The following is a 24,118-nucleotide window of genomic DNA, read 5'->3' on the forward strand; positions in this document are numbered from 1 at the left end:
AAATATTATTCCAACCACAGAGTCTCAAAGTTTTACCGTAGCTTCCCCGGCTGAACCTCATGGCGCATCGAGTGGGTCTCTGATTAGCGCCTTTCTTGCTGGGGCAGGTCCAATCCACCATGACTTAATATTTCGTCCTTAAGCGGAGCTTGCTTATCTTATCGTCCCGTGACCCACCTAAAAAGTTCCCAATTTCTGCCATCGTTCGAATCTCGACGACATGCCACGACTTTGCAGCAATTGACGGGTCGCCATGACAAAACGGGTGGCCACAGAGGAGGCGCCTGGTGCCTCCTCTTCTAAGAGAATGAGTACCCGTAACATTAGAGTCCAATGTTCGTTGCCAATCCTCCAAGGCATCTCACTGACGGTGAGCATGGCTAATATTGAATTTGATATAGACACCATAGACGATGACGATGACGATGACGATTTTACCCCAAGTTCAAGCCCAGATTCAAGTGCGGAGGTTGATTCAACCATCACTGCTGCAACGACCCCTCGCACCAAATTTCCATCAGATTACAAGACGTTGGCATGCACCTGGCCAGGATGTCCGAAAAGCTTCAACCGTCCAGCTCGATTGAGAGACCATATGAACTCTCACACCAACTCCCGACCTCATAAATGCCCATACGACGGCTGTACCAAAGACTACATCGAAGATAAGCATCTGAAACAGCACATCAAAGCCGTTCATACAAATGACCGCAAATACGTCTGCCAGAGAGAGGGCTGCGGAAAGACTTTTGTAACAGGCACGAGGTTGAAACGTCATCAGCTAGTCCATGAGGGAGCAGACAGATTCCGCTGTCAGGACTGCGGCCAAAGCTTCAGAAAAAAGGAAACGCTCAATAAGCATGTGCGGAAGGAGCACCAAGGCTTGCCAGCGCATCAATGCCCGGAGCCGACATGCACAAGAGCGTTCGATTCCAAGGGAGCGCTCAACCGGCATCGGGAGAGGGAGCATGGCCCGCTCAAGTACTGGTGCATGGAATGTGCCCCACAGATGCGAGAAGATGGTACTATGCACCGAGTTGGGTTTACGACAGATCCACAGCTGCAGTCACATATGCGGCAAGAGCATCAAAACTGCATGTTCTGCGAGTACAAATCCAGCTCGCTATGGGAGCTGGAAACACACATTGAAATTCATCATTCGGGGAAAACGGTCCAGGACCGCAAGACAGTAGTTTGCCCGCATGCTGGCTGTGACAAGAAGTTCACCAAAAAATCCAATCTTAACGTTCACATTCGAACGGCACATGAAGGATTCCGTTTCGTCTGCGGCGAGGTCGAATTCACCGGCCCCGGTCTTGAAAAATGGACCAACGACCAAGGTTGTGGCGACAAATTCAGCACCAAAGTTCGATTAGAGGATCACATTCGCTTCATCCATCTAGGTCAAGAACGGCCCAAGGTATCCAAGCCGGATAAGTCCGTTCCAATGGACGTCATTGACGAGATATCCGGCGTTACAAACGCCAAGAAGCAAACCCTGCGTTGTTTCCACTGCAACGAGGGCTTCATTCGTTACTTTGACCTGAACGCCCACATTGCTTTTGCTCACGGCCCAACGCCCGCCGCAGACGAAGAAGCCCCGTTCGCAAACCCACCCGCATTCGATAATGGGAACGGGAATGCTCTTGAGCAGCCCGCTTGGTCGGAAAACTTTCAGCAAGACGACATTTTCACCTCGCAAATGGGATTCGAAGCGGGACAGAATGGCTGGACGGAGGAGAATGCGACTCTTTTGATGCTGGCTCAGGGGGAGGCCGGCCCGGATGGTAATATCGACCCTACACTGGGAGGATTTTAGACCTGATGGAAATTAGGGGTTGAGGTGTTTTGGAACCGTAAATGGTGATTGGTGGTGCAGATAATCGAGTAGATTTCTATGTGGTTTAGATAAAAATGCTACTAGGTAGCCATAGCGTAGACAGATAGCGTCGGCAAAGACGTCACGATGTTAATGAAACAATGACAACAAACAGGAATGAATAAATAATGCTAATGCTTCGACTCTAGGGTCGGTCATCCTAAACGCTTACAAGCCATCAAAAAACAATGCTTCCATAACGCATCTAGGTCCCGCCTCGGATACCCATCTAAGTCATTCCTGACACCCAGTCCTCCATTGTGTGTAATAAGACGGAAAAAAAAGGGGGCATATCCACAATTCCCCGATTGCTCCTTGATTTATAGTCTAGTGCAACCAAAACCCAATGCGCTATAGAGAGTGTAAAAAAGAGAGTGTAAGTGAGAGTAAAAGACACATACAGAAAGTTTTATATCACAGGGAAGAAGTGGTGGCTATTCCAATTGCCTGAGCCTCCCCCCCTTAAAGGAGGGTTAAGCATGGATACTTGTCGAGATCAGTGCTCTGCAAACATGGCGTTGCTGAGGCCCAGCAGAGACATGCCCAGGAAAGCAAAGATCATGCACAGGTTATGGTTGTGTTCAAAGCTCAAGCTTTCGGCAAAGAGCTGCAGCCCGACACTGACCATGATGCCCGAAGTCAGCGCGAAGAGACAGCCATACACAACTGCGCTCGGCGTCATGTTGGTGCTGTTGGCAAGCTTGAACCACAGAGCTGCGATAGCTGCACCAAAAGGCTGAGACAAGCCGCCCAAGACAGCCGACCAGGTCATGGCCCGCCAGCGGGATCCAAGGGCCATATAAAGAGGCAAAGCCATGGCAAAGCCCTCCGAGATGTTGTGAACGAAGAGTGCCATAAAGACGTTGAACCCGAGCGAAGGGTTGACGTGGTTCGATGCATATGTGATGAAGCCCTCTGGAAACTTGTGGAGGGCTATGGCTATAGACGTTTGCAATCCAATAGAAAGAAAGGCATTGGTTGGGACGTGGTGATGATGCTGGGCTTCGGCATCGCCCTCGTCCATCTGCGAGCATGGATAGCCGTTTTCGCTGGCCCCTTCTTCCGTCAAGGTCGTAGAATCGCGAGACGCTATTCGACTGGGGCTAACACTGGCGTCGTGGATATCCCCATCAGTATGCTCATGAGTGGCGTGAAATGAGTGGTGGGGGTGGAAATGTCCAGTAGTTGTGTGGAGGGAAGGCGTGTTACTTGCGGCGCGGCTGCTCAGGTGCTTGAAACACTCCTGTCCACAAGGATCGGAGTATCCATAACATCGTTTGGACTCATCACAGCGGCAATCTGTGTCCCAGAAAAAGGACATCATCCGCTTCCTGATCCCGGGAGTGGATTGGCGTCTGCTGAAGACCCCGGCAGCGTCGGTAGTGGCACGGGTGCGGGAAGACGGGCGAGGGCTACCGGACCGCCGCACCATATCGGATGCATGGCGAACTAACATCGGAGTGGCATGAACATGCTCTGAGCTGAGTAGAGGAGTCACCTCGCTAGTGGGAGGCTGACCATCGCCACTCTCAGCAATATCGGAGATTTTATTGTCGGGGGGTCGGGAGAGACGCCGTCTGGCGCGACTCGGCCGTGAATGCGCTCGGCCGCCATGGGCATGGGAATGACCGTCGAGAGAGGCAACGCTGTCATGGCTATGGTCGCAGTCGACGACGTGGGAAGGCATAAACTGGTGGACGATTCGTGAGACAGCCTGGATGCCAACGAAGCCTGCAGCAAAGAAGCCCATCATGACGAAGCCAGCAGTTTGATCGGACCAACCCTCTTGCTGAAAGTATTCTTTCGATTCGGGGAGCATGCTGTAGAGCGAGGAGAATAGCTAAAAAGGGGGTCAGAAGTCTGCACTGCACAAAGTTTGAGACATTAATGCTCACCATGACGCCAAAGCTCAAGCTCAGCGAGCACGCGAGGAAGACGTTGCTGTCTTGGATGCGGAAGTTGGCCTTGCCTGGCAGGAGGCGCACGAAGACGTCGACGAATATGATGGACGCTCCAAAGACGCAAGCTGTATCGAGACAAGATGGTTAGTTCGCCAGCCGGCAGCTTCAACGAGGGATCACATACCAAAACCGCTCACTGCGGACAAAATCCAACCTCGGGTGTCATTGTCGATAGCCCTCGCCGTCAGCTCCATGGCGGCTCTCTTCTCGTCTCTCCTCGAACAGATGGGTACGGCTAGGGCGGCACAGGCATCAAGCGTTCGACGTTCTGTGTCTCTCTGTTATAGATGGATTCGTCAAGTGTCGAGGATGCTTGGAGCAGGATTGCCGTGTTCGATTTCCAGAATCCGAACCGGAGGCGGTGTTTTTATGTGCTTATGTAGGAGTTGTGGTCAAGGGTCAGAGAGAGTCTTGCCTAGCTGCCAAGATTTGGAAAACTGCATGCAAGGGTCTGGTTTAGTAGGCCGTCCGCTGACGTAGGAGGGATTATGGAGTGAGGTAGCAACAAAGAGGCGCTGAACAGATGCCTGGCGAATACCAAAATAATCCGATATCGACAGTTCAGGAGGTTAAAGGAAATGTACATCTACAGCAGCTGTTGGTTGTGCAAAACACCGTCAAGTCACTCAACTCCTCGATAATGAACTCAAGCCATTGTCCGAGCGATTTCTGCGTCAGCAGATGCCTTTGTGAGGCTGATGACAAACCATGCGCCAGTCAGGCCATCCAGGTTCTCTTCCTGAAGCTCCGGTTGCACTGGCGGATTGTGGCTATCAAGGTTCTCGCAGCTACAGTAAGATTCCCCCTTTCTTTTCACTGAACGAGGTACGTGCGCGTGTTTTGCGAGACATCAAAGGTGGGAATCTACATATAAATATCTGCAACGGTTCATAAACGGGAGATACATGAGAGGTAGTACCTATTGAATGCTCCTTGGGCTCATGTACCTCGCGGCATGGACTGAACAGCATAAACCAACCGTCCGAACCAACAACTGCAATGAGCTGAACTGCCTCAATGGCACCACCACCACTTGGTATCAGCGCTAGAGCATCTCCTGTCATCCATCACACGCACTCGTGTCTTGAACCGCCGTCAATGGAATGTCTCACAAAGTTCAGAGCGTAAAGAGCTGGTGATCTGTTGCATGTAATCGCCCTTGTTCTGGTGACGACTTGTGCCGCTGGTGCCGCCACTGTGGCGTCCCTCAGGCGATCAAATGGAAATGCAACCACCCCACTGCGGTTCCTGTGCGACGAATCACGGCATGATGCTTTGTAAATGCATGCAGCTACCAGCGATGCAAGTTGCCGGTCCAATCGGATGTGAGCAGAGGTTAGTTAATACGGCCTTAATGTACGGGTATACGTTGTACACATCTTCAAACAAAAAAGGAAAGCTCTATACAGGGATTCCTATCATAGATTGCTTAATGTAGGTTAAGGATGGCATACTCCATGACCATTAAGCGTGATGGAAATTTCAAGTACAAATCCGCTTGGTATACTAAAAGACTCTAGCAACGCAGACTACGAGACTGATACGAATTTATAAGATTCAAGCAGTGGTAAATATAGCCATGTTTCTGCAAAGACCTAAATTGTCTGGCAAAATTGGTAGTAGTCAACAAAAACAGCTCCCTGGCAAACTTTTCCAGCACGAAGATTCACATCACGGTAAAGAATGAGGCCATATGCTTACTGAGATAGAGACTGATATACCAGTACTGTCGCTGCCTTCATTTGCGGTGGCCACCTATCTTTACCTTCTTGTATAATCGCTGCGCTTTACGAGCATCTGGAAATAATTACCTACTAGGTAATCCTACCTAGATCTACCGCTGCACTCTCAAGGTGTTGAATGATCAATTTAGAGTGTTGGCCACGATAGCCATTACTTCCGCCAAAATGTACTCCGTAGAGCTCAACACATCTACCAAGCTAGAAGCTGATATCGAGATGAACCGAAAAAAAAAAAACATTGGTAGGGCAGGCCCAAAAGGACATGTACCTGAGTAGTGTAATTGACCAGGTCATATAATTCTACTCAGCCTCTCAAAGGGAATTGCACGTAATCGATACTGCTCCTCGCATGCCGTTAAACGAGTCTAGCCTTTCTAGAAGCGCAAAACTCCATGGGCCCCGACCGTATTCATTTCAGTGCTCTCGGTAGTGCTCGAGTCACCTGAATTACAGACCTGTAGGAACTATACAGGGTTTGGTTCCATCATCAAGGAGACGAGCTGGATTCTAGAGCCCCTGACGCGCGCTAGAGCTGCAGCAGGTATTTATAGATCTAATAGCAAACATGAAGCATGGATCGATGACAAGTAGTAATCGATGCTGTATAGGTAGGTAGAGAGACATAAATGTGAAAGTGAAACAAAACTCTATTCAAGCACTCTATATTAACTTGAGCATCTGTTTCTCGAGGTGCATGATCGATATTTAGACCCGTGGAGATTCTGCGAGGTACCTGCTGGTTTTGGCAGTACTTTAGTACAATGCAGTTCTCTGCGGGGGGCCTGTTAATTGCCCCCCGCTAAATTTTAGGGAGGCTCAGGGCCTGGTCCCCCAACAAAAAATGGCCGTAATCGTGCAGCCACGGAAGACGTCATGCGTCACTACGGCCTGAAGCGGCGCAAATGTCAAGTTTGTCAATCTACTCTTTACATGTACATGCAATCTTACGACTCCTCGCCTGAATCACATGGAGCGCAAGTCCTGCCATATATGGGCTGCGCCGTCTTTGATTTCTTCTGCTTCTTGGAGATGACTGAGTACCAACACGGCGTGAATCTGCATCACCATGTCGGCCGACACAACGCCGAAGCCCTATCCTGAGCTTGCTCCATACGACGATGCGTATGGCTTCTCCCGCGAATCCTTTGACCCGTCGGCGCTACCAAACATCGACTACGAATACCTCGATTCTGAAGATTTGGCTGCGTTTGAGACGGCATTGCAAGCGCCTGATCCCTTACAAAGCCCCATCGATGATACCTTTAGCCTGAGGTCACCGAGAAGCGTCAGTTCTGTCAACTTGACTAAGAGAGATTCGACAACTGGCAGCGTCTTGGAAGACGATGTCGCCGCTGTCGCAGCAGCGGCCGGGGCTGCTGGGGGCGATCTACTCGTGCCTCCGACTCCGACACTGGGAACCTTTGTCACGGCGCAAAACGACTGGGCACCGGTGAACCCCAGCAAGCACCGCAGAGGCAGCAGACGAGGAAGCAAAAAGAAGAGAAAGGGTGCAGGGGCAGTAGAAGGGCTTCTGGGCACCCGAACAAAGGATGAAACGAGAGAAGGATATCTGTACCTCCTGTCCAAATGGCCTTTGTTATTCTTCGTGTTCTCATGGCTCATCGGTTTGAGCATCGCATATCTATCTACGAGATGGTACATTTGGTTTTACGAACAATTCTGGACGTGGCGCGGCCGACGTGAGATTCTGCGCAAGAACATGCGCAGGACATCCAGCTATAAAGGCTGGGTCTCTGCGGCGAAAGAGTTGGATGAATTCTTGGGTCGAAAGAATTGGAGGGAAGTTGATGACTTTGCTTACTACGACTCCAAAACTGTAAAGCGAGTTTGGAGTCAAATTCGCAAGACGCGGGCCAAGGCCGAGGCGCTCGAAATCGATGGCGACCAGCAGGAACTGAAAAAGGCTGTTGATGATTTGAGGGCACTACTGGAGGCCTGCGTCAAGAATAACTTTGTTGGCGTGGAAAATCCAAGGCTATACAGCCAAACATATTATGGGACCAAGAATCTGGTCCAGAACTTTGTTGACGATGGTAAGCAGCCTGTTTGGATGTTTTTGAAATTCACACTTGGTAGGATGCTAACCCGGGATTAGTCGAGAAGAGCCTCCGATTTCTACTCAACACGGATCACCTCGACGCCGATGAAAAAAGAATACTGTTCAAGCACGTACATGCCAACTACGGACGAACGGCGCTTTGCCTGTCTGGCGGGGCTACATTCGCCTATTATCATATTGGAGTTGTAAAGGCGATGCTTGATGCCGATTTATTGCCCGATGTCATTACGGGAACCAGCGGAGGTGCACTTATTGCCGGCCTCGTTGCCACACATACAAACGATGAACTGAAGGAGCTTCTGATACCAGCGCTTGCGCATCGAATCACTGCCTGCGGTGAATCCATGAAGACTTGGTTCCCCAGGTGGTGGAAGACTGGCGCCCGCTTTGACTCGGTAGACTGGGCTGAGCGGTGCTCATGGTTTACAAGGGGCTCAATGACATTTAGGGAGGCATATGAGCGAACTGGCCGCATCCTCAACGTGAGCTGCGTTCCGGCAGACCCTCATTCCCCGGCCATTCTCTGCAACTATTTAACCAGCCCCGACTGTGTCATTTGGTCCGCTGTGCTTGCATCGGCGGCCGTTCCGGGAATCCTAAACCCAGTTGTCCTCATGATGAAGATGCGAGATGGGACCCTGGCACCATACTCCTTTGGCCACAAGTGGAAGGATGGCAGCTTGAGAACCGATATCCCCATCAAGGCGCTGAACACCCACTTCAACGTCAATTTTACCGTTGTGAGCCAAGTTAACCCTCACATTAACCTCTTCTTCTTTTCTTCAAGAGGTACCGTTGGCCATCCCGTCACACATCGCAAAGGGCGTGGCTGGCGTGGTGGCTACCTCATGTCGGCGATAGAGCATTATCTCAAACTCGACATGAACAAATGGCTCAAGTTTATCCGACACGCGGAGCTACTCCCTCGTCCTCTAGGCCAAGATTGGAGCCAGCTCTGGCTGCAGGAATTCGGTGGCACCATTACCATCTGGCCCAAGTCCATCCCTTCAGACTACTGGCACATCTTGACGGATCCCGATGCGGAGCGACTCGCCCGGATGATACATGAGGGACAGCAGAGTACATTTCCCAAGCTCAAGTTCATATCCAACCGTCTCAAGATAGAGAGACTGATAGAGCAAGGGAGGAGAGAAACCAGGCCATGGGCGAGAAGAGGAAGCATGCAGAGAATTTACAGCGATGACGATTTGAGAAGCATTTTGCTTGAAGAGATGGCAGTGACGTCTTCGACAACGGAAGACGACTCGGAGCAAGATGGCGAGATGAACAGCGAAATTACGCCGTCTCAAGATTGCGATGAGAGGGACGAGATTAGCACTTGAGGAGATACAGGATAGAAGCGAAGCGGATTAAAGCATGGTAGAATTTGGTATTTTTTTCATTACAGCAGCTGTACAGTACAATCAGTATAAGACGAGTAGCATTCTATGTAAGCAATGATGACACATTTTGTCTCACTGGATAGGTTGAGAAATTGGCACTGGCGGTGATTGATAATCGCATGATGTGCACAAAGCAGAATAAAAAAAGAAGACGAAGAAAACATAAAACGTATGCTACATCTATGAGATTCCACGAGATGCTATTTCCGGCATCCCCCATCATTGAGATGCCTATTTGGACCAAAACAGAACCGAAGAAATTTAACGTACAAGTACTCCGTAAGCAGTAGCGAATAGAAGGTTTGCGCCAGTAAACCCGCCATGCCAGCACCTACTAAAACAAGGTACAGGCCCAGCGGTTAGCGCTACTGGCCATTGACGCTCTTGGTGGCGTTTCTTTTGAACACGGTGGCGGAACCGACTGTGGGGGACCGGATTATCCAGCGCCCGAGCCTTGCCGTCTTGCGCCTGCCATCATTTCAGAGGACACTTTTGAAGGGCAACTCGACACAGTTGGCCATCTTTTCTCTGTCTTTGCATTTTCCCAGAGCCGGCTGAGCTCCCCAAGGCCGTCAAAATGAGCTCAGACTACTCGTACGACGAACAGGTATGTGCAGCTTCCCCTGCGTGTGCGGCATTGCGCCGGCCTCAGGATTCGCCTTGTCGAGGTGGGCTTGAGCTCCATGGTTTGGCTGGTGTTTGCTAACCAGGTGTCTTGTCTACAGGGCCAGTTCTTCCCCTTCTTCATCCTGACCGTCACCGGCCTGGTCACCTTTCCTTTGACATACAGTCTTTTCCGTAAAAGCACCGACAACGATGCGCTTGCGCCGCGCATCAAGTCAGATTACACATCCAAGCATGGCGATGTCGTAGCGTCGCTGCGTGCGGCGCAGAAGAGGAAGCAGAGGAAGATCAAGCGGGCCATTTTCGTTGTTTTGGGCTGGGCCCTCATGGCGGGCATGGTCTATCTCATCATGGTGACCCAGAAGGTCGTTCCCAAGATCTGGAACCCTTATGATATCTTGGGTATCTCAGAGGTAAGGAAGACGGCAGCACACATCTGACGGGATGGCAGGGAACCAGGTGACCCCATATATGCACCAGAGCTAACACAAAATTTGAATTACAGTCGGCTACCGAGAAACAGATCAAATCTCACTACAAGAGGCTATCTGTCAAGTTCCACCCGGACAAGGTTCGACCGGATCCCTCCAAAAACGAGACGCTGGAGATGCTCAACGACCGATACGTTGAGCTCACAAAAGCCTACCAAGCCCTGACGGACGAGGAAGTCCGAAACAACTACATCCAATACGGCCATCCTGATGGCAAGCAGAGCTTTAGCATCGGCATTGCGCTGCCTCAGTTCATCATCGCAGAAGGCAACGGCAAATACTTGATTCTGCTCTACACTGGCCTCATGGGTGTTTTGCTGCCTTATATGGTTGGCTCATGGTGGTATGGAACCAAGCGAATGTCAAAGGAGGGCGTCTTGATGGAAAGCGCCAATCGCCTATTCAGACACTACAACGAAGAAATGGATGAGGGTGGCATCATTACCGCTCTTAGCACTGGCAAGGAGTTTGAGGCCGTCCTCAAGGGAGACCAAGCTGAATCTGGTCTGTCCAAAGTCGAATCCCGGATCACAGCTGAAGGCGAAACCGCCCCATTTGCCTGCGGATTCTCCATTAAGGATAAGGAGAAGCTTGAAGACCTGGACAGCGGCGTTCGACGCAAGGTGCTTGCCTTGCTGTGGGCATACCTTGGCCGTGTTGAGCTTGACGACCCTGCGCTCACCAAGGCGAAGTTCGAGGTCGGCGCGGTTGCCCGGACACTGAACCAGTCCTTTGCTGCGATTGCGATGGCATTTGGCAGCATTGGGCCCATTGCAGGATCATTCAAAGCCAACCAGCACCTCATCCAGGCCTTGTCACCCAAGTCTTCTCCCCTCCTCCAGCTCCCGCACATTAACGACAAGGTTGCTGCGGCCATCGAAGGTGACTCGAAATCTCACCTGACTGTGCAGCAATTCATGGACCTCCCTGACGCCGAACGAAGACGACTGGCCGTCGGCAAGGACCTCCTCAGCGAGGACCAGTACAAGGCAGCCATTAGCGTTGGCAAGCAGCTTCCCTACCTCCGCGTCGCCAAGGCCTTTTTCAAGGTTACCGGCGAGAAAGTCATCATTCCTTCATCCCTGGTTACCCTGGTCATCAAGGGCCGATTCATTCCCCCTGGTACCGAGTCGGTTCCCGTCGTTGATGAGCTGTCTCTGGAGGACATTGACCCCGCTGAAGATGACTTGGATGCACTTATGGGACGCAAGAAGAAGACGGTCAAGGGCCCCGATGGAAAGCCCGTCAGCGTTGAAGAGAACTCTGTCCTGCCGCCTCTGACTTTTGCCCCTCACTATGCCCGAGACCACTCTCCCAAGTGGTACGCTTTCCTCAGCGATTCCAAGCAAGACAAGATGGCGGTTCCTCCTTTCACCTTTGACAAGTTTGACCAGCCCATCTTTGACGAGGATGGCAAGCCAACTTTCAACATGCAGACTCTCAAGGCTCAATTCGCTGCTCCCCCCCAACCTGGTCACTACACTTTCTGCATGCACGTCGTCTGCGATTCCTACGTTGGATTCGATACCAAGATGGAGGTCACTCTCGTTGTAGAGGATGCCAGCAAGGCCGCCCAGATGGAGGCTGAGGATGAGATCAGTGAGCCGGAAGAAGGTAAGCCGCCTACCCCCTCATCACGAAGAATACCAAAAGACCAGTTCACTAACACGCTTGATTTAGACTCCATTGCCGGACAAATGCGAGCCCTCAAGACTGGCCAGCCTGTTGGCGGAGCTCCCAAGCCTAAGCGGAACCAGGAGAGCTCCGATGAAGAGTCGGGCACAGATGAGGAAGAGGATGACACAAGTGACACGAATACCGACACGGAAGATGAGAGCTGAGGACCTCCTTGACAATGAAGGGCTGTCATGGAGCTTGTTTCATTAGACTGGAAAAGAAGAAAAACACAAGCAAAAAAAGGAAACCCAAATACTGCTAACTAAAAATGAACAAAAAAAGAGAAAGAGAAAGAGAAAAATTGGCTCGAGCAAATGTACTTTGACAGTGAAGCGCGAGTTGATTTTGCATCGGAGCTACGCTTGAGGCAAGGGAACTAACAGACTGGGTTGGGTAAGCCGTATCTGACGGCGTGGAGTTTTTTTTTCATCTTTTCAGCGGCATAAGGAATTTAATTATGTTGGGTTGTTAGTTTTAACTTGTATTACCTAGTTTTACCTAGAATCATGTCATGCTATTGGAACAAATACAAAATTGGGAAGTAAAGAAAGAGATAACGGCGATGGTCAATTGGTGCTTTTTGGTTGTGCGTTTGTGCGCGTGTGTGAGGTTGTGTGTGAACACTTGTGTGTACTACATCTATGTACTACGTTATGAATTATTATCCGTTCATTGCCATGTGATAATCGTAATGAGCTCCACCATCTCGCCAAATAAAAGATGAAAGAGTATGAGAAGTAAGAAAAAAAGGAGGCCAAAAAAGGAGCACGATGAAAGTAGGACATGGAGAAAGGAAGAGCAGCGAAGCTCTCAACATACTCGCACGCCACAAACCTCGACGCCCTTTCCTTCAATAATAGCCTGTCTGCCAAAATACACGGCAGCAAGCTCCTGCACAAAGAGGGCGTCGCTGGCGCTCCAGACATCCAGGCCCATGGTCTCTATGGACCGGCTGTCTATGGTGACGGGGGCGAGATCGGAGTCATCGCCGCCATTGGGAATCAGTCCTTCGTTTTCCTCGTTTCCCTCGTCACCCTCGTCGCTGTCGCGGTATGTCTCATCCGCGGCATCGACAATGTCCACCATGACGGAGAGCATCTGCGTGGTGAGGCGGTGGAAGTATGTGATGATGGCCAGCTCAATGTTGGCTTCGCCATCGATGCTTGAGCGGCGGCCGGCGAGCGAGGCGATGGAGTTGCTGAGGGGTTCTGATTGTAAATGCGAGGCGGGTGGTGGAAGCGACATGGAGGCGCGGGGGCTGGCTGGGAATAGCAAATCCGCGAGAAGGGCAGCATCGCGCGTCGACTCTTCTTGCTCTTCTGAGCGGATCTGCTCACCCGCACTAGCCCACCACATGAAGCCGTTGTAGGCAAAGGCGGCCCAAGTGACGGGTTCGATGAGCTTGTCGGCAGCGCCATAGGGCTCGTCTTTGACCACGCTAGCGGAATGACTGGTCGACAGCCTCACTGCAGAGGTCTCAGATTCGGGAGATCGGGGAGCTTGGCCGGGAGTGGTGGTTGGGGTGATTGCAGCCAAACGTGCGAGGCCGGTGCGTAGTGCATTAAAGCGACGAAGATCACGCTGGGTGGCTTTGACGATTTTGCCGCCAGCATATTCTACGACTGGCCAAGCTTTGTCCTTGGCGTTTGCTGAGTACTCTGGTGGCATCGTGATGAGCATGTCCCAAAGAGTGTCCTTGGTTGCGAGGATGCTGTCCGTGGTGCAGGCAATCCACCCAGAGCCCGATTCATCGGCATCATCAACGGCGCTTTCATCGCTGCGGTCGCGCTTGGATGCCTTGAGGTCATCCATGAGAAACGAAATGTCATGCACGCCAATGCTGAACAGCGGTCGAAGACGATGGGGCGGAGAAGGTGTAGGTAGGGAGTCTGTGACGGAGAGTGGTATGTTGGATAAGATGGAGATATTATATACTTGGGCACACGTTAGTCTCTTGGTTGGCATTGCCCCAACATTTAAACAGCTACTTACCAAAGTTGCAAATCTCATGTACCGGAGCGTGACAAGAAATTAATATGCGCTGTCGAAGCAAGGCGGCGCGGTGAATGGGGAAAATCAAGGGGCCGAAACTGTCCAGCAGCTCGGGCAAGCTCCAGGCAGGATGGTAGGGAGATAGTTTGTGCTCGGGCTGAAACAGAGAAACGCCATCGGTGAGGGACGAGTGTCTGCCATGGGTCTTGCGCAGCTGGTCTGGCACCGGGGAAATGGGTGTATTGACGGTTGAAAAGGTCTCTCCTTCTTTGGCCTTGTTGGAGTCCCAGTACTTCTCTAATATTTCGGTTTGGTTGCGATTTTTGGCGAGGGTCCTTTTCGACGACATGTCGCTTAGCTAGACCTCTTGGAATGTAGAATGGAATAGAGTCTCTACTTACGCCGCCATTTGCTTCAGGTTTTCGGCATGTCTCCATGCGCGCCCCAGCCTTCCATAGCTGAGGGGGACTAGAATGCCCACGGCAATCATGCGAGCATGGCGGGCCTCTTCCTCTTCGCACGGCTCGTTGACAAATGCGCTCAAACCAGCATGTGCGCCATCGTGGACAAAGTAGATGAGGTCGTCAGACACGGTATGCAGGCCAGACGGCAGCGACTTGTACTCGACGAGACCCTCAAGTTCAACCCCCGGCGCGGATTGTTTCCAGACAATGGTGTAGCCGGCCTTGACGTCGAAATCGATGAGAAACAAGGCGGCAATGGGCGGGAGATCGACGAGGGCGGCAGCAGGGGCGGGAGGAGGGACGGAGAGGGAGGAGGGCTGGGCTCGGCGAGCTGGGGCCATGGCGATTTCGATATGGCTTTTGTATGGATCAGAGCATGATATGGATTGGGCGGACTCGAGGTACGGAGCTCATGCGAGAGGCTGGCAATGGCAGACGAGAGGCCAAGCAGGGATGGGTGGATGGAGCAGAGATGCGTCGGCACACAATCGATAGCTCATGCAATGCGGCAGAACGGAGTATCGAAGCAAAAGTGGACTTGGACTTGATTTGCGGGCTGGATGAAGCAAGAGGGATGTTTTTGATGCCTGAAGTTGGGGGAGTAAAGGAGTAGCAAAGAAAAGCAAAAGCAGTAGCAGCAGCAGCAGTCTTATGCAGCGCAATGTGCAGAGCAGCGATTCGCTCAGGACGCAGCCGCCGAAGCTCCCCGTGCAGGCAGGCAATTGGAATCAAAAGCAGAACGTCGCCATTGCGGTTCGGACAGACAGGGATGCAGCTTGCATGGCGTGTCTTTGCAACTTCTTTAAGCCGAGGGTGGATCAGAATGACCCCAGAATGGGAATAAGCAGATCACGTGATGAAAGTTGCTTGTTGTTTTGGCAGAGAAACAAAAGGGTTGCACTTTACCTATAAAACAGGCAATTAGATATTATTGAAGCAAATATCTAAAGGGAATAGTATATGATGATTAGTTTGTTTTGTTCTGAGCAGCAACTTGGCAATTAGAGAATCTGAAATACCTGTGAGTATACGGTATAAGAACATTGACACACGCTGAAGAAACGCGGGTGGAAGCAAAGAAAGTCATCCCCACATGTCAAACTGGCTACTTATGGCCAATCACAGAGCCTGAATGCCCCCAGGCCCCTCTTCTTCTGGACCAACGTCACTCGCTGGATTCATGGCTTTCCACTCCTTGATCGGTACCTGGCGCTGACGCCAATAGCACCGCTTTCCGTAGGTACACACCACTTATACGTTTACTGCATCTAACAAACTCAAACTCAGTCTTGGTCTGCCCTGCTCCTTAGATATTAGCACTACAGGTAGTTCAGTATTTAGAAGGCGCCTATAAACGATGTCGCCGTTCCCGTGACCACTAACCGTGCCCTTGCTTGTGGTTTCTTCTTCTCCATCCCCCTCTTTCTTCGAACTTGGCCCAGTGATACTCTGTATCCAACAGGAAGAGAAGTATATCACCTTAAGCAAAGGCTTCATACTCATACGACAATCAAAAATGCAAAACACGCATCAGCAGCCCTCAGAAGTCCCTCAAGCGGGGAAACGGACGTCTTCCATAAGTTCGGAAGATATCAAGTTGGCCATAGAATCCTTCACGGCCGCCGGCAATAAGACTCTCAATGCAAGCTCGTTTACGACAGGGTTCGACGACTATCTTAAGAAAGCTGCTGAACGCAACACTGGCATCCCCAGTGGCTACAAACAAGACGCAATTACTAAGGAGATGATGGCGAAAGCGTGGGCTGCCAGATCCTATCCAGGCAAGGCAGGACAAGGAAGCGACAGTCAGGGTAACTAGGCATTATATGGGAGAATAAACAACCTTGAAGAAATTGTAATACTGATAGCGCTTGTCCAATTACTGTACTTTGAAGTCTATGTGTCCGTTAAGTGGGCATTGATACAACAGCATAAACTCGTCTATTGTGATTCTAGTGGCTGCTCAAGGTAGATAATACGTACCTAGGTATGGATGCTATTAACTTTGCTTCAGAGATAGTGATGCATTAGTCCTCCTAATAGTTGGCTGATTACCCACCACCCTTTACTCGCTATCCAATAGTCCAGAGCCAAAGCACTCACTATAACCAGCGGCCGCTGCACAAACCACCTCCCCCTATAAGATATGGTCCTCCTCGGCTTGATTGCCTTGTTTGGCGGAGAGAAGCATGTGTCGCTGTCTGACTAGAAGATTGATGGCTGCAATGATGCTTCCACATGAAAGGAATACAACACATTGATTGATCTGCTTTGTTCTCTAACTACCTAGTAATATCACACAGGTACAGATACTGAAATAGATAAGCATGCCCCTAGCAGCCACTCTACATATGCTCTGGACCTTCTGATCGATAAGAAAACTTCAGGGCCAAAGAAAAACGTGTTGAGAGTTCTGGTCCCCTAAAGAAAATTGCTGCGTTCTCCCCACATGTCAAAAACCACACGGATTCCGGCCAATCACGGCGCCGGCATGCGCTCAACCCCTCTAAAAAGCCCGTTTCCCCAACGTCATTAAAGCCCACCAACCCGAGGCTGGTTCCTCGTACCTGCTGGAGACGCCCGCCGGCACTGCGCGCTGCAGGTAGCTGATACCTGCGGCCGATACAGGCACACCTCCATCTCCAACAAAATCTCCTGGCCACCAACTTTAGTTCCCGTGCCTGTGTGCGCTTGTGATTGTGTCCCTTTGGCCGTCCTTCTTCTTCTTCTTCCTTTTCCCTCCTTCTTTTCCCTTTTGATCTGGTCACATTCTCTCTCCCGCAGTCAAGAGAAGCATTCGGCTCATCGCAGGAGCATGGAACTGTAGCAGGACCAGCCTCGACCGTCTCCCCGCCCTCCTCGGTATCCTCGTTATCCCACTCTCTCGCCTCGGCTTCCGCCCTCCGCCGTACGAGACAACAGACAAGCCTCTCCAAACGAACCCGTCCATCCTCTCTCAACCATGGTCCTCTTCCTTGGCTCCATCGCCAAGTTCCTCGTCGGCTACGCCGCCCTGACAATCTCCTTCTACATGCTGTCCTACGTCGTCCCCAAGGCGGCCTTCGTGGCCCGCGTCCTCGCCGCCTACATGACGCTCATCGCCTGCGCGCTCTACGGCGTCTTCGCCTCCATCGTCCTGACCCTCGTCGGCAAGCAGCAGATTGCGCAGTGGACCGTCGCGCGGGCCTTCCACTACTCCATGCAGCTGACCACGGGCGTCGAGTTTGTCGTCGACGACCCCGGCAACGTCCTCAACACCACGCGGCCCGCCGTCTTCATCGGCAACCACCAGACCGAGCTCGACGTGCTGATGCTGGGCGCCATCTTCCCCAAGTACTGCAGCGTCACGGCAAAGGCCCAGCTCAAGAACGTGCCCTTCCTCGGCTGGTTTATGAGCCTCAGCGGCACCATCTTCATCGACCGCAAGAACAGCAAGGACGCCCGCTCTGCCATGGACGGCGCTGCCACCGAGATCAAGACCAAGCGCCAGAGCGTCTACATGTTCCCCGAGGGCACTCGCAGCTACACCAAGGAGCCCACGCTGTTGCCCTTCAAGAAGGGCGCCTTCCACCTGGCCGTGCAGTCGGGCGTGCCCATTGTCCCCGTTGTCGTGGCCAACTACAGCCACGTCCTCTACATCAAGGGCCTAGTCTTTAACTCTGGCAAGATTCCCATCAAGGGTATGTGTTTCAGATCGTGACGACTCCTAATTAATTGTATTCGTGATGCTAATATCCCTAACCCTTAGTCTTGCCCGCCATCCCCACTGCAAACCTCACCTCCGCCGATGTCGACGAGCTCACCCAGTCCACCCGCGACCTCATGCTCAAGGAGCTCCTCAGTCTCACCGAAAAGGCCCGCGGCCACCCAATCGCCGTCCCCACCTCCCTCAACGGCCACTCCACAGCAAAGAGCACCGCTATCAACTAGAAGTTGGCCGCGGCTAGACCACAGCGTATGCACTCATAGATTATGAAGTCAACGAGAAAGCCCCTTTAGCGATAGAGAAATCGATCCAATATGAAAACCTAAAGAAAAAAAAAAAGAAGAAGAAATAATGGGATGCCCCTCAAGTTAGAATAGATACGGCAGGCTGGCGGATTCAAATGGCGAAATCGGACGGTGGGTGGAAGGGTTACAGAGGGGGGTTTTGACATGTGCGAGGTCAATGTCGAATTGATACCCATTAGAAGAAAAAAAAACAAAACCCTCATATGGCACATTTTTGTATTGTATGGTGATTTTTTATATTGTTTTTTTTACTATCCCTATTTAAACAGATAGCAACTCGCCTGTACAGTTCTTCATCTATATTTCAACCTCCACCTGATAAAAGGAAAAAAGATAAGTCTAAACGCTCTGCATGCGCTTCCCCGTACGCCTCTTAAAAACACGAAGCTGCCAAACCCCAGATGCCACCAACTCTTTTTCCCCCCTTCTTTTTTTCCGATTCCACACATTACCAGGAGATTCTTTGCTTCTTCTATTCTCTTTTCTCATAAACACGGCCAACGTACACGGCGTAACCACTGTACCAAAAATAAGGGGCGGGCATCTATATTTACTCCCTCAAAGCCAAGATGGCCTGGGTAAGGGGTACAACTCTAAGACTGCGGCCTCTCTTCAGCCCGGCCTCGGTCGAGGGATTGTGCAAGAGTGTCGGGCACCGCTCGTCAGTCCACTTGCGGAACACTCTCTTCAGGTCCCGAGGCACACCCTCGAGCACAACAGTCGAGATGGGGATAAAAGGTCTGTCCTCCATGCTGGCAGCCAGGACGGCATATTCCTGAGCAAAGTCGAGGGCGGTGCGGAAGGATGCGTACTGGGACTGAGCCTGGGAGCCAACAATGATGTACATCTCAAAGAAGGCGTCGAGAATGTAGATGTTGAATGTTGACATATCGGCCTGATTGAATGGGCTAATCTCAAAGATCTAGAGAAACGGCTTGTTAGTAAAATGCATTACCAAAACACCATGATGTAACATGTTTTGCTCACCTTTTGCCGAGACTCTACATCGGCACAAAAGAGTCTGCTGTTGTATTTCCCAAAACTAGGTTTCAGTCTCCAGTGATCCGCCGAGTGAGGCTTTGATTCGCCACCCATCATGTCCCAGAAGGAAGCAGGCTCGCTGCCCTCGTCATACTCAATCAGCTGTCCAGTCACCGTCAAGTCCATACCGATGAGGCGTGCACCGCTGAGCTCATCCACATCGCTGCCCTTGCCCTTCCACAAGTAGCAGTTGCCAGAGTGCGTGATGAGATAGGCAAACCCGGCACAGAGGCTGGCCGTCGTAAAGTCAACCTCGTCAAATGCCACTTGGCCTTGATACCGTCGGCCACACAGCATAGACGGCGCAAGCGAGTCGTATCTGGTGCTTGCGCCTCTTCGGACAATGACAATGCCGCCAAGGGCCTGCAGGAGCTCTGGTGTTTCCTTGCCTTGTCTAATTTTGATGAGCTTGCCGCCAAGTTGCTTGGCCTCTTGCTGCGCAACGGCCTCTGCTGCATCCTCGTCTGCATCAGCAACTTCATCGCCGATCCAGAAGTAGACCTCGCGCACTTTCCAGCCGGCCTCATTGGTGAAATTATGCCCAGCAATGTACATCTCTTGTTCGAAGAGGATACGCTCTCGGTAAGCGGGGACAATCATCTGCTTGCCATCTCCATCAATCTGGAACATGTGGAACGACAACGTCTTGCCCTTTGCGCCAATCTTTGGGTAGTTTGTTAGGATATCAGCATAGTCCATGTCACAGGCGACGCTCTCGTATGGCGGTCCAAAGAAGTCGTGGAGTATGGCTGATACATCGTTGCCGTGGCTTGTTTGCGGCCGCGAAGGCGATGCTAATGCTGGCTCAGCCTGTGCCTGTGGTAGCCGGTGAGATAAAGCTGCCGCTGCAGGAGGTGGTGAAGCTGGCCGGGTGTCAACCGCCTTTGGTAGCCCGTTAAAGGATGCTGGCTTGGGTCCTGGCAATGGGGCTTTCACTGCAGCTGAGGCACGCTCTGGTGCAGCGTTTACCGTCTTCTTCACCGGGGACCATGGGCCAGTCTTTTGTTGGATCAGCTTCGCCGCCTCCTTGGCAGCGTCTCCGGTCTTGACCGGCTCCCATGTGCCAGTCTTCTGAGGTGAGAGCTTGCCTGGTGTCTTGGGAGTCTCAGATGTCGCTGTAGTAGCGTTATCCTTGGGCAACTCGAAGAATTTTGACATGCGCTTCAAGTTGAGTTTCTTTGGTGCTTCTACCTCCGGTTTCTGAGGTGTCTCAGGTCGCGATGATAATAGTTGGCCGACCTGGATGGCGGACTCTGTTTGTCGTCTGCGAAGATTCAAGGGGGCAACAGGCTCCACAGGTCGGCTGTCAGCCTCCGGCTTTCTCCCCTCAATAGGCTTTGGCTTAATCGGCACATCAGGCCTTGCGGCCGCTCGATCCTGAATCGGGTGCGAAACTGGTTTCCTGTCCTCAACGGGCGCAGGGAAACTCTGCATTCCAAAGGCGGCGGGCTGCCGGCTTACTGAAGATGAGTCCGCCGGGCCATTTGTAGAATTGCCGGAAGGGTTGCCCACATTAGTCGGGGCCTTTCTCCTCGGGCCACGCGCTCGACTCTTAGTCATGTGTGTCAGCTGAGGGCCTGGTTGTGCAGGTTGAATATCCCCATCGCCTCGTCCTGACTCTTCACCTCGGCTCCCGCCGTTGGAAGCTGCTGCTGGCGGTGGTCCTCGTGCCAGCATCCCGGCAAGGGCAGGGTTAAATCGTCCGGCCAGACCGCCAAGCTTTGATGGAGCACTCTTCTTCTTCAAAAGGTTGGGCAGAGACTCTTCGGTCCGGGTTGGCGTATCGGGTTCCGCATTCTCTAGTCTGGGATTCTCAGTCAAGGTGGTCTTCGTGGGAGTCAAGGATGGGCTGGACTGTTTGGCCAAGTTCACTTGACTTGACTTTCTCTGTGGAGGAGTTGGCTTTGGTGAATCGGAATTCTTCGACTGACCGGATGGAGTTCGATTCTCTAGAGGTGCGTCTTGCTGGAGCACTGCCGTTGACTTACCCAGCTCAGCCCTCATGGCGAGTCCTTCGGGGAGAATAGGCTTAGATTTGTCACGCGGTACCGTACTAGCAATTCCTGTTCCTTCGGCTTGGGCCTTTTTAAAATCATCTCTCTTCTTCTGTATGGCGTCCTTGAATTCGTCCCTAATTATCGACTTCTGTGGCCCGTCAGTCGCGTTGAGAGCAGCTTTGCCGCGGAGAATGTTGTCCTTTAGTTCATCTGGAGCCTTAAAATTTTGAGTCTTGGTCCTGCGAAGGGTACCAAAAACGGCCTTGAACTCGGGCTCCTGGGTCTTGGGAACTGGTGCTTCGGCAGCTCGTGGCTTCAAGTTGCCGCGGAAATCCAGATCCTTCTTTGGCGGAGCCTCAGGTTTGACCTTGGCAGGCGGCGGGTTGATGGGGGAGCTAATAGATTCGGATCGCCTCTCTCGCACTTGATCAAGAGCGCCCCTTGACTTTGATCTTGGCCTTTCCGGTCCATCGGTCATGGGCGTGCTAACCGAGAAATTTTGAACCGATGAGCGAGTAGTTACGGACTGTGTTCCAGGAGGTGAATAGATTCCACCCAGACCAGTGGTGTTGAGGTTCAGCCTCGAGCCCATTGGCGTGGACCTCATAAGCCCATCGATACTAACTTGGTGCTTGTGAGAGGGGGCGGCAGGTCGGCTTGGCTCGGGAGTGGGGTTACCACCACGTCCAGCCTTGTTCCTGTTGAGCTCGACCATCCATGCTGGTTGTTGCGAGGATGCCGGCTTCGGGGGTACCTTTGGCGAGTCTGGTTTGTTAAGGGCGCTCTCGAGCCAGCTTGATTTTGTCGGACTCCAGCGTCGAGGCTCCATTGTCTTGGTTGGGGAAACTGGAAGGGCTGCATCATCAAGAAGTTCATGCCTCTGGGGCTGAGGTGGACTCATGGAAGTTGGTGTTTTGGGACGCCGTTCACGAGGGCTTGTTTCGAATGATTTGGCGTCCTTTTCTCCATGGCGAGAAGTTGGTCGGGAGGATGGACGAGAAGTCGGCCTACTTGTTCCTGGCGTTGTCGTTGCCATTGCCGCTGTTGGGTCACGAACAAACATGCTTTGCGGTCTTGACGGAGCCGCACCCCTGTCAATTGAGCCACGATGAGTAGTCATGTTGTCAGGGCGAGTCAACGCAGGCGGGCTGGCAACAGACCATCGCTTCACGCTATCACTCCTCTTCATCATTGCGCTCTGCACAAATCCGCCCATGCCCTTGGTCGGAGAGGTTGTGCGCACAGGAGACGTCCGGCCAGTTGCCGTTGGGGCGATTGGTTCCGCCTTGGGCCTCTCAGTGGCTGGATTGTCGAAGCTGGGAGGGTTCAGGGAAAACGGAGATGCAAGCTTGCCAAGAACATTCTCGCCTCGCGAGGCAGGGCGCTCCCCAGAGCTTTCGCTGGTCATGCCGGGCAGCTGAGCGCTGAGTGACGACATGTCGAGTCGGTCATCGTCTTCCACCTGGTTCCGTCGGTACGCTGCAGAGTCTGCGCCTCTATCGGCGGTTTGACGGAACCACGAGGCATCCTTGGATCCAAGGCTTTTGGCGATCTGGTCCTTGGACAGAGGTTGAGTGGGAGACGGTGGCTCCTCTACAGCCGAATCGTACGTGGCAGCCGCATTTCGAGCAGCGACAACGCTCAGCGGGCGGCTGTTGGATCGGGTGGTCCGTCGCTGCCACGAGAGTTGTGAAGCTCTTTGAGAAGCTGTGGCATCATCGCCCCGCTTTGCGTCGAGATCCTCAGGGGCCTCGTTCTCTTTCGTCTGGGAGGTGGAGTACAGCATTGCATCGGGTTGTGCATCCGCCTCCAGGGGTTTCTCTGTCTCGGTCGATCGTTCACGCAGCTTGTCCAGGGACTCGCCGGCTGGAGAGTCGAGTCTCAGCGATTCGGAGAGGTTGACGGTTCGCCGGATTGTGCGTGGTGACGGCGTGTTGGCTGGCGATGATTTCTGCGGTGAGATGGATCGGGCGCGTTCTTTTGAATAAGGCGGGTCAGCGTTGTTTCATTAGTAGGCCAGGTCCCGAAATTCATATATGCTCGCTGCTTAGGGTCCCCATAGCAGATCTAGGGGGAGGTGAGGAGAGCCGTAAGAAAACATTTGAACACAAAGTAAATAAACCTTGCCTGGTGGCAACCTCAAATAGCTCGGCCAAACGAACACCATGGCAACAAGGCAGCGGCCAAGAAAAGCCAGAGCCTCACACCATCGGGTAGCCACCTAGCAACAGGTACTACACTCCCGATGTCGTGAAGAATAGCGAGAATCAAGACAAAAAGAACAAGGCACTCACCCTCTCTTCTGGCCTGGCGCTCTCGTTTGGCAGCAAGAAACTCCTCCCGCTCTCGGGCTCGCATCTCATCGTCCTCTATCTGCTGCCCCCGCAGGCGCTCGACCTGCTCGAGAAACTGCGATACTTCGTCCGACATGGTGGGATTGGCAACTCTACCGGTGCGTAAAGGCGGCTGACAATGGCATGGCACGGAGGAAAGAGGCTGCCTGTACTTATTACGCTCTCGAGGTCAAGGCCGAGGTCGACGTCGAGTTTGAGGTTAGGATTCTTATGTCTGGTGTCGTCCCTCAAAACGGATGGACGTTCATACGATAGGTAGCAGTTTACCAGAAACTGGCTAGACACGGGTTTTATTGGGCTACATAGCGCGTTGCCGTGGGCTGCGGCGGCCCGCGGGGCTGTCTTGGAGGCTGTCTGGGCATTGACGGCCCCTGTAGTCCAGCTCCAGCCAGGAGAACCACC

The 24,118-nt window shown here is 52.3% G+C and overlaps 8 protein-coding genes across 8 annotated transcripts; 5 read left to right on the top strand and 3 right to left on the bottom strand.

Moving 5' to 3' along the window:
• Positions 1-253: 253 nt before the first annotated feature.
• On the top strand, positions 254-1,819 carry TRIVIDRAFT_56314 (uncharacterized protein; the record flags this gene model as incomplete). The annotated part of the gene is made up of 2 exons (XM_014094346.1): positions 254-317; positions 402-1,819. The coding sequence occupies 2 exons, from the start codon at positions 254-256 to the stop codon at positions 1,817-1,819; spliced, it is 1,482 nt and encodes a 493-aa protein (XP_013949821.1).
• A 556-nt stretch (positions 1,820-2,375) lies between these two features.
• TRIVIDRAFT_164702 (uncharacterized protein) lies at positions 2,376-4,034 on the bottom strand (the record flags this gene model as incomplete). Its single annotated transcript, XM_014094347.1, has 3 exons — positions 2,376-3,719; positions 3,775-3,905; positions 3,971-4,034. The coding sequence occupies 3 exons, from the start codon at positions 4,032-4,034 to the stop codon at positions 2,376-2,378; spliced, it is 1,539 nt and encodes a 512-aa protein (XP_013949822.1).
• A 2,602-nt stretch (positions 4,035-6,636) lies between these two features.
• TRIVIDRAFT_74421 (uncharacterized protein) lies at positions 6,637-9,144 on the top strand (the record flags this gene model as incomplete). Its single annotated transcript, XM_014094348.1, has 2 exons — positions 6,637-7,636; positions 7,699-9,144. The coding sequence occupies 2 exons, from the start codon at positions 6,649-6,651 to the stop codon at positions 9,003-9,005; spliced, it is 2,295 nt and encodes a 764-aa protein (XP_013949823.1).
• Positions 9,145-9,642: 498 nt separating this feature from the next.
• TRIVIDRAFT_82542 (uncharacterized protein) lies at positions 9,643-12,407 on the top strand (the record flags this gene model as incomplete). Its single annotated transcript, XM_014094349.1, has 4 exons — positions 9,643-9,672; positions 9,791-10,102; positions 10,195-11,794; positions 11,861-12,407. The coding sequence occupies 4 exons, from the start codon at positions 9,643-9,645 to the stop codon at positions 12,019-12,021; spliced, it is 2,103 nt and encodes a 700-aa protein (XP_013949824.1).
• Positions 12,408-12,667: 260 nt separating this feature from the next.
• Positions 12,668-14,654, bottom strand: TRIVIDRAFT_133442 (uncharacterized protein; the record flags this gene model as incomplete). Its single annotated transcript, XM_014094350.2, has 3 exons — positions 12,668-13,791; positions 13,850-14,184; positions 14,251-14,654. 3 exons carry the CDS (start codon positions 14,652-14,654, stop codon positions 12,668-12,670), a joined length of 1,863 nt encoding a protein of 620 aa, XP_013949825.1.
• Positions 14,655-15,829: 1,175 nt separating this feature from the next.
• TRIVIDRAFT_228656 (uncharacterized protein) lies at positions 15,830-16,132 on the top strand (the record flags this gene model as incomplete). Its single annotated transcript, XM_014094351.1, has 1 exon — positions 15,830-16,132. The coding sequence occupies one exon, from the start codon at positions 15,830-15,832 to the stop codon at positions 16,130-16,132; it is 303 nt and encodes a 100-aa protein (XP_013949826.1).
• Positions 16,133-17,275: 1,143 nt separating this feature from the next.
• On the top strand, positions 17,276-18,243 carry TRIVIDRAFT_56309 (uncharacterized protein; the record flags this gene model as incomplete). Its single annotated transcript, XM_014094352.1, has 2 exons — positions 17,276-17,993; positions 18,062-18,243. 2 exons carry the CDS (start codon positions 17,276-17,278, stop codon positions 18,241-18,243), a joined length of 900 nt encoding a protein of 299 aa, XP_013949827.1.
• A 631-nt stretch (positions 18,244-18,874) lies between these two features.
• Positions 18,875-23,792, bottom strand: TRIVIDRAFT_39161 (uncharacterized protein; the record flags this gene model as incomplete). The annotated part of the gene is made up of 5 exons (XM_014094353.1): positions 18,875-19,246; positions 19,312-21,164; positions 21,297-22,379; positions 22,416-23,339; positions 23,570-23,792. The coding sequence occupies 5 exons, from the start codon at positions 23,790-23,792 to the stop codon at positions 18,875-18,877; spliced, it is 4,455 nt and encodes a 1,484-aa protein (XP_013949828.1).
• Positions 23,793-24,118: the final 326 nt, after the last annotated feature.

This window comes from Trichoderma virens (assembly GCF_000170995.1).
Source record: "Trichoderma virens Gv29-8 chromosome Unknown TRIVIscaffold_92, whole genome shotgun sequence".
NCBI lineage: Eukaryota > Fungi > Ascomycota > Sordariomycetes > Hypocreales > Hypocreaceae > Trichoderma > Trichoderma virens.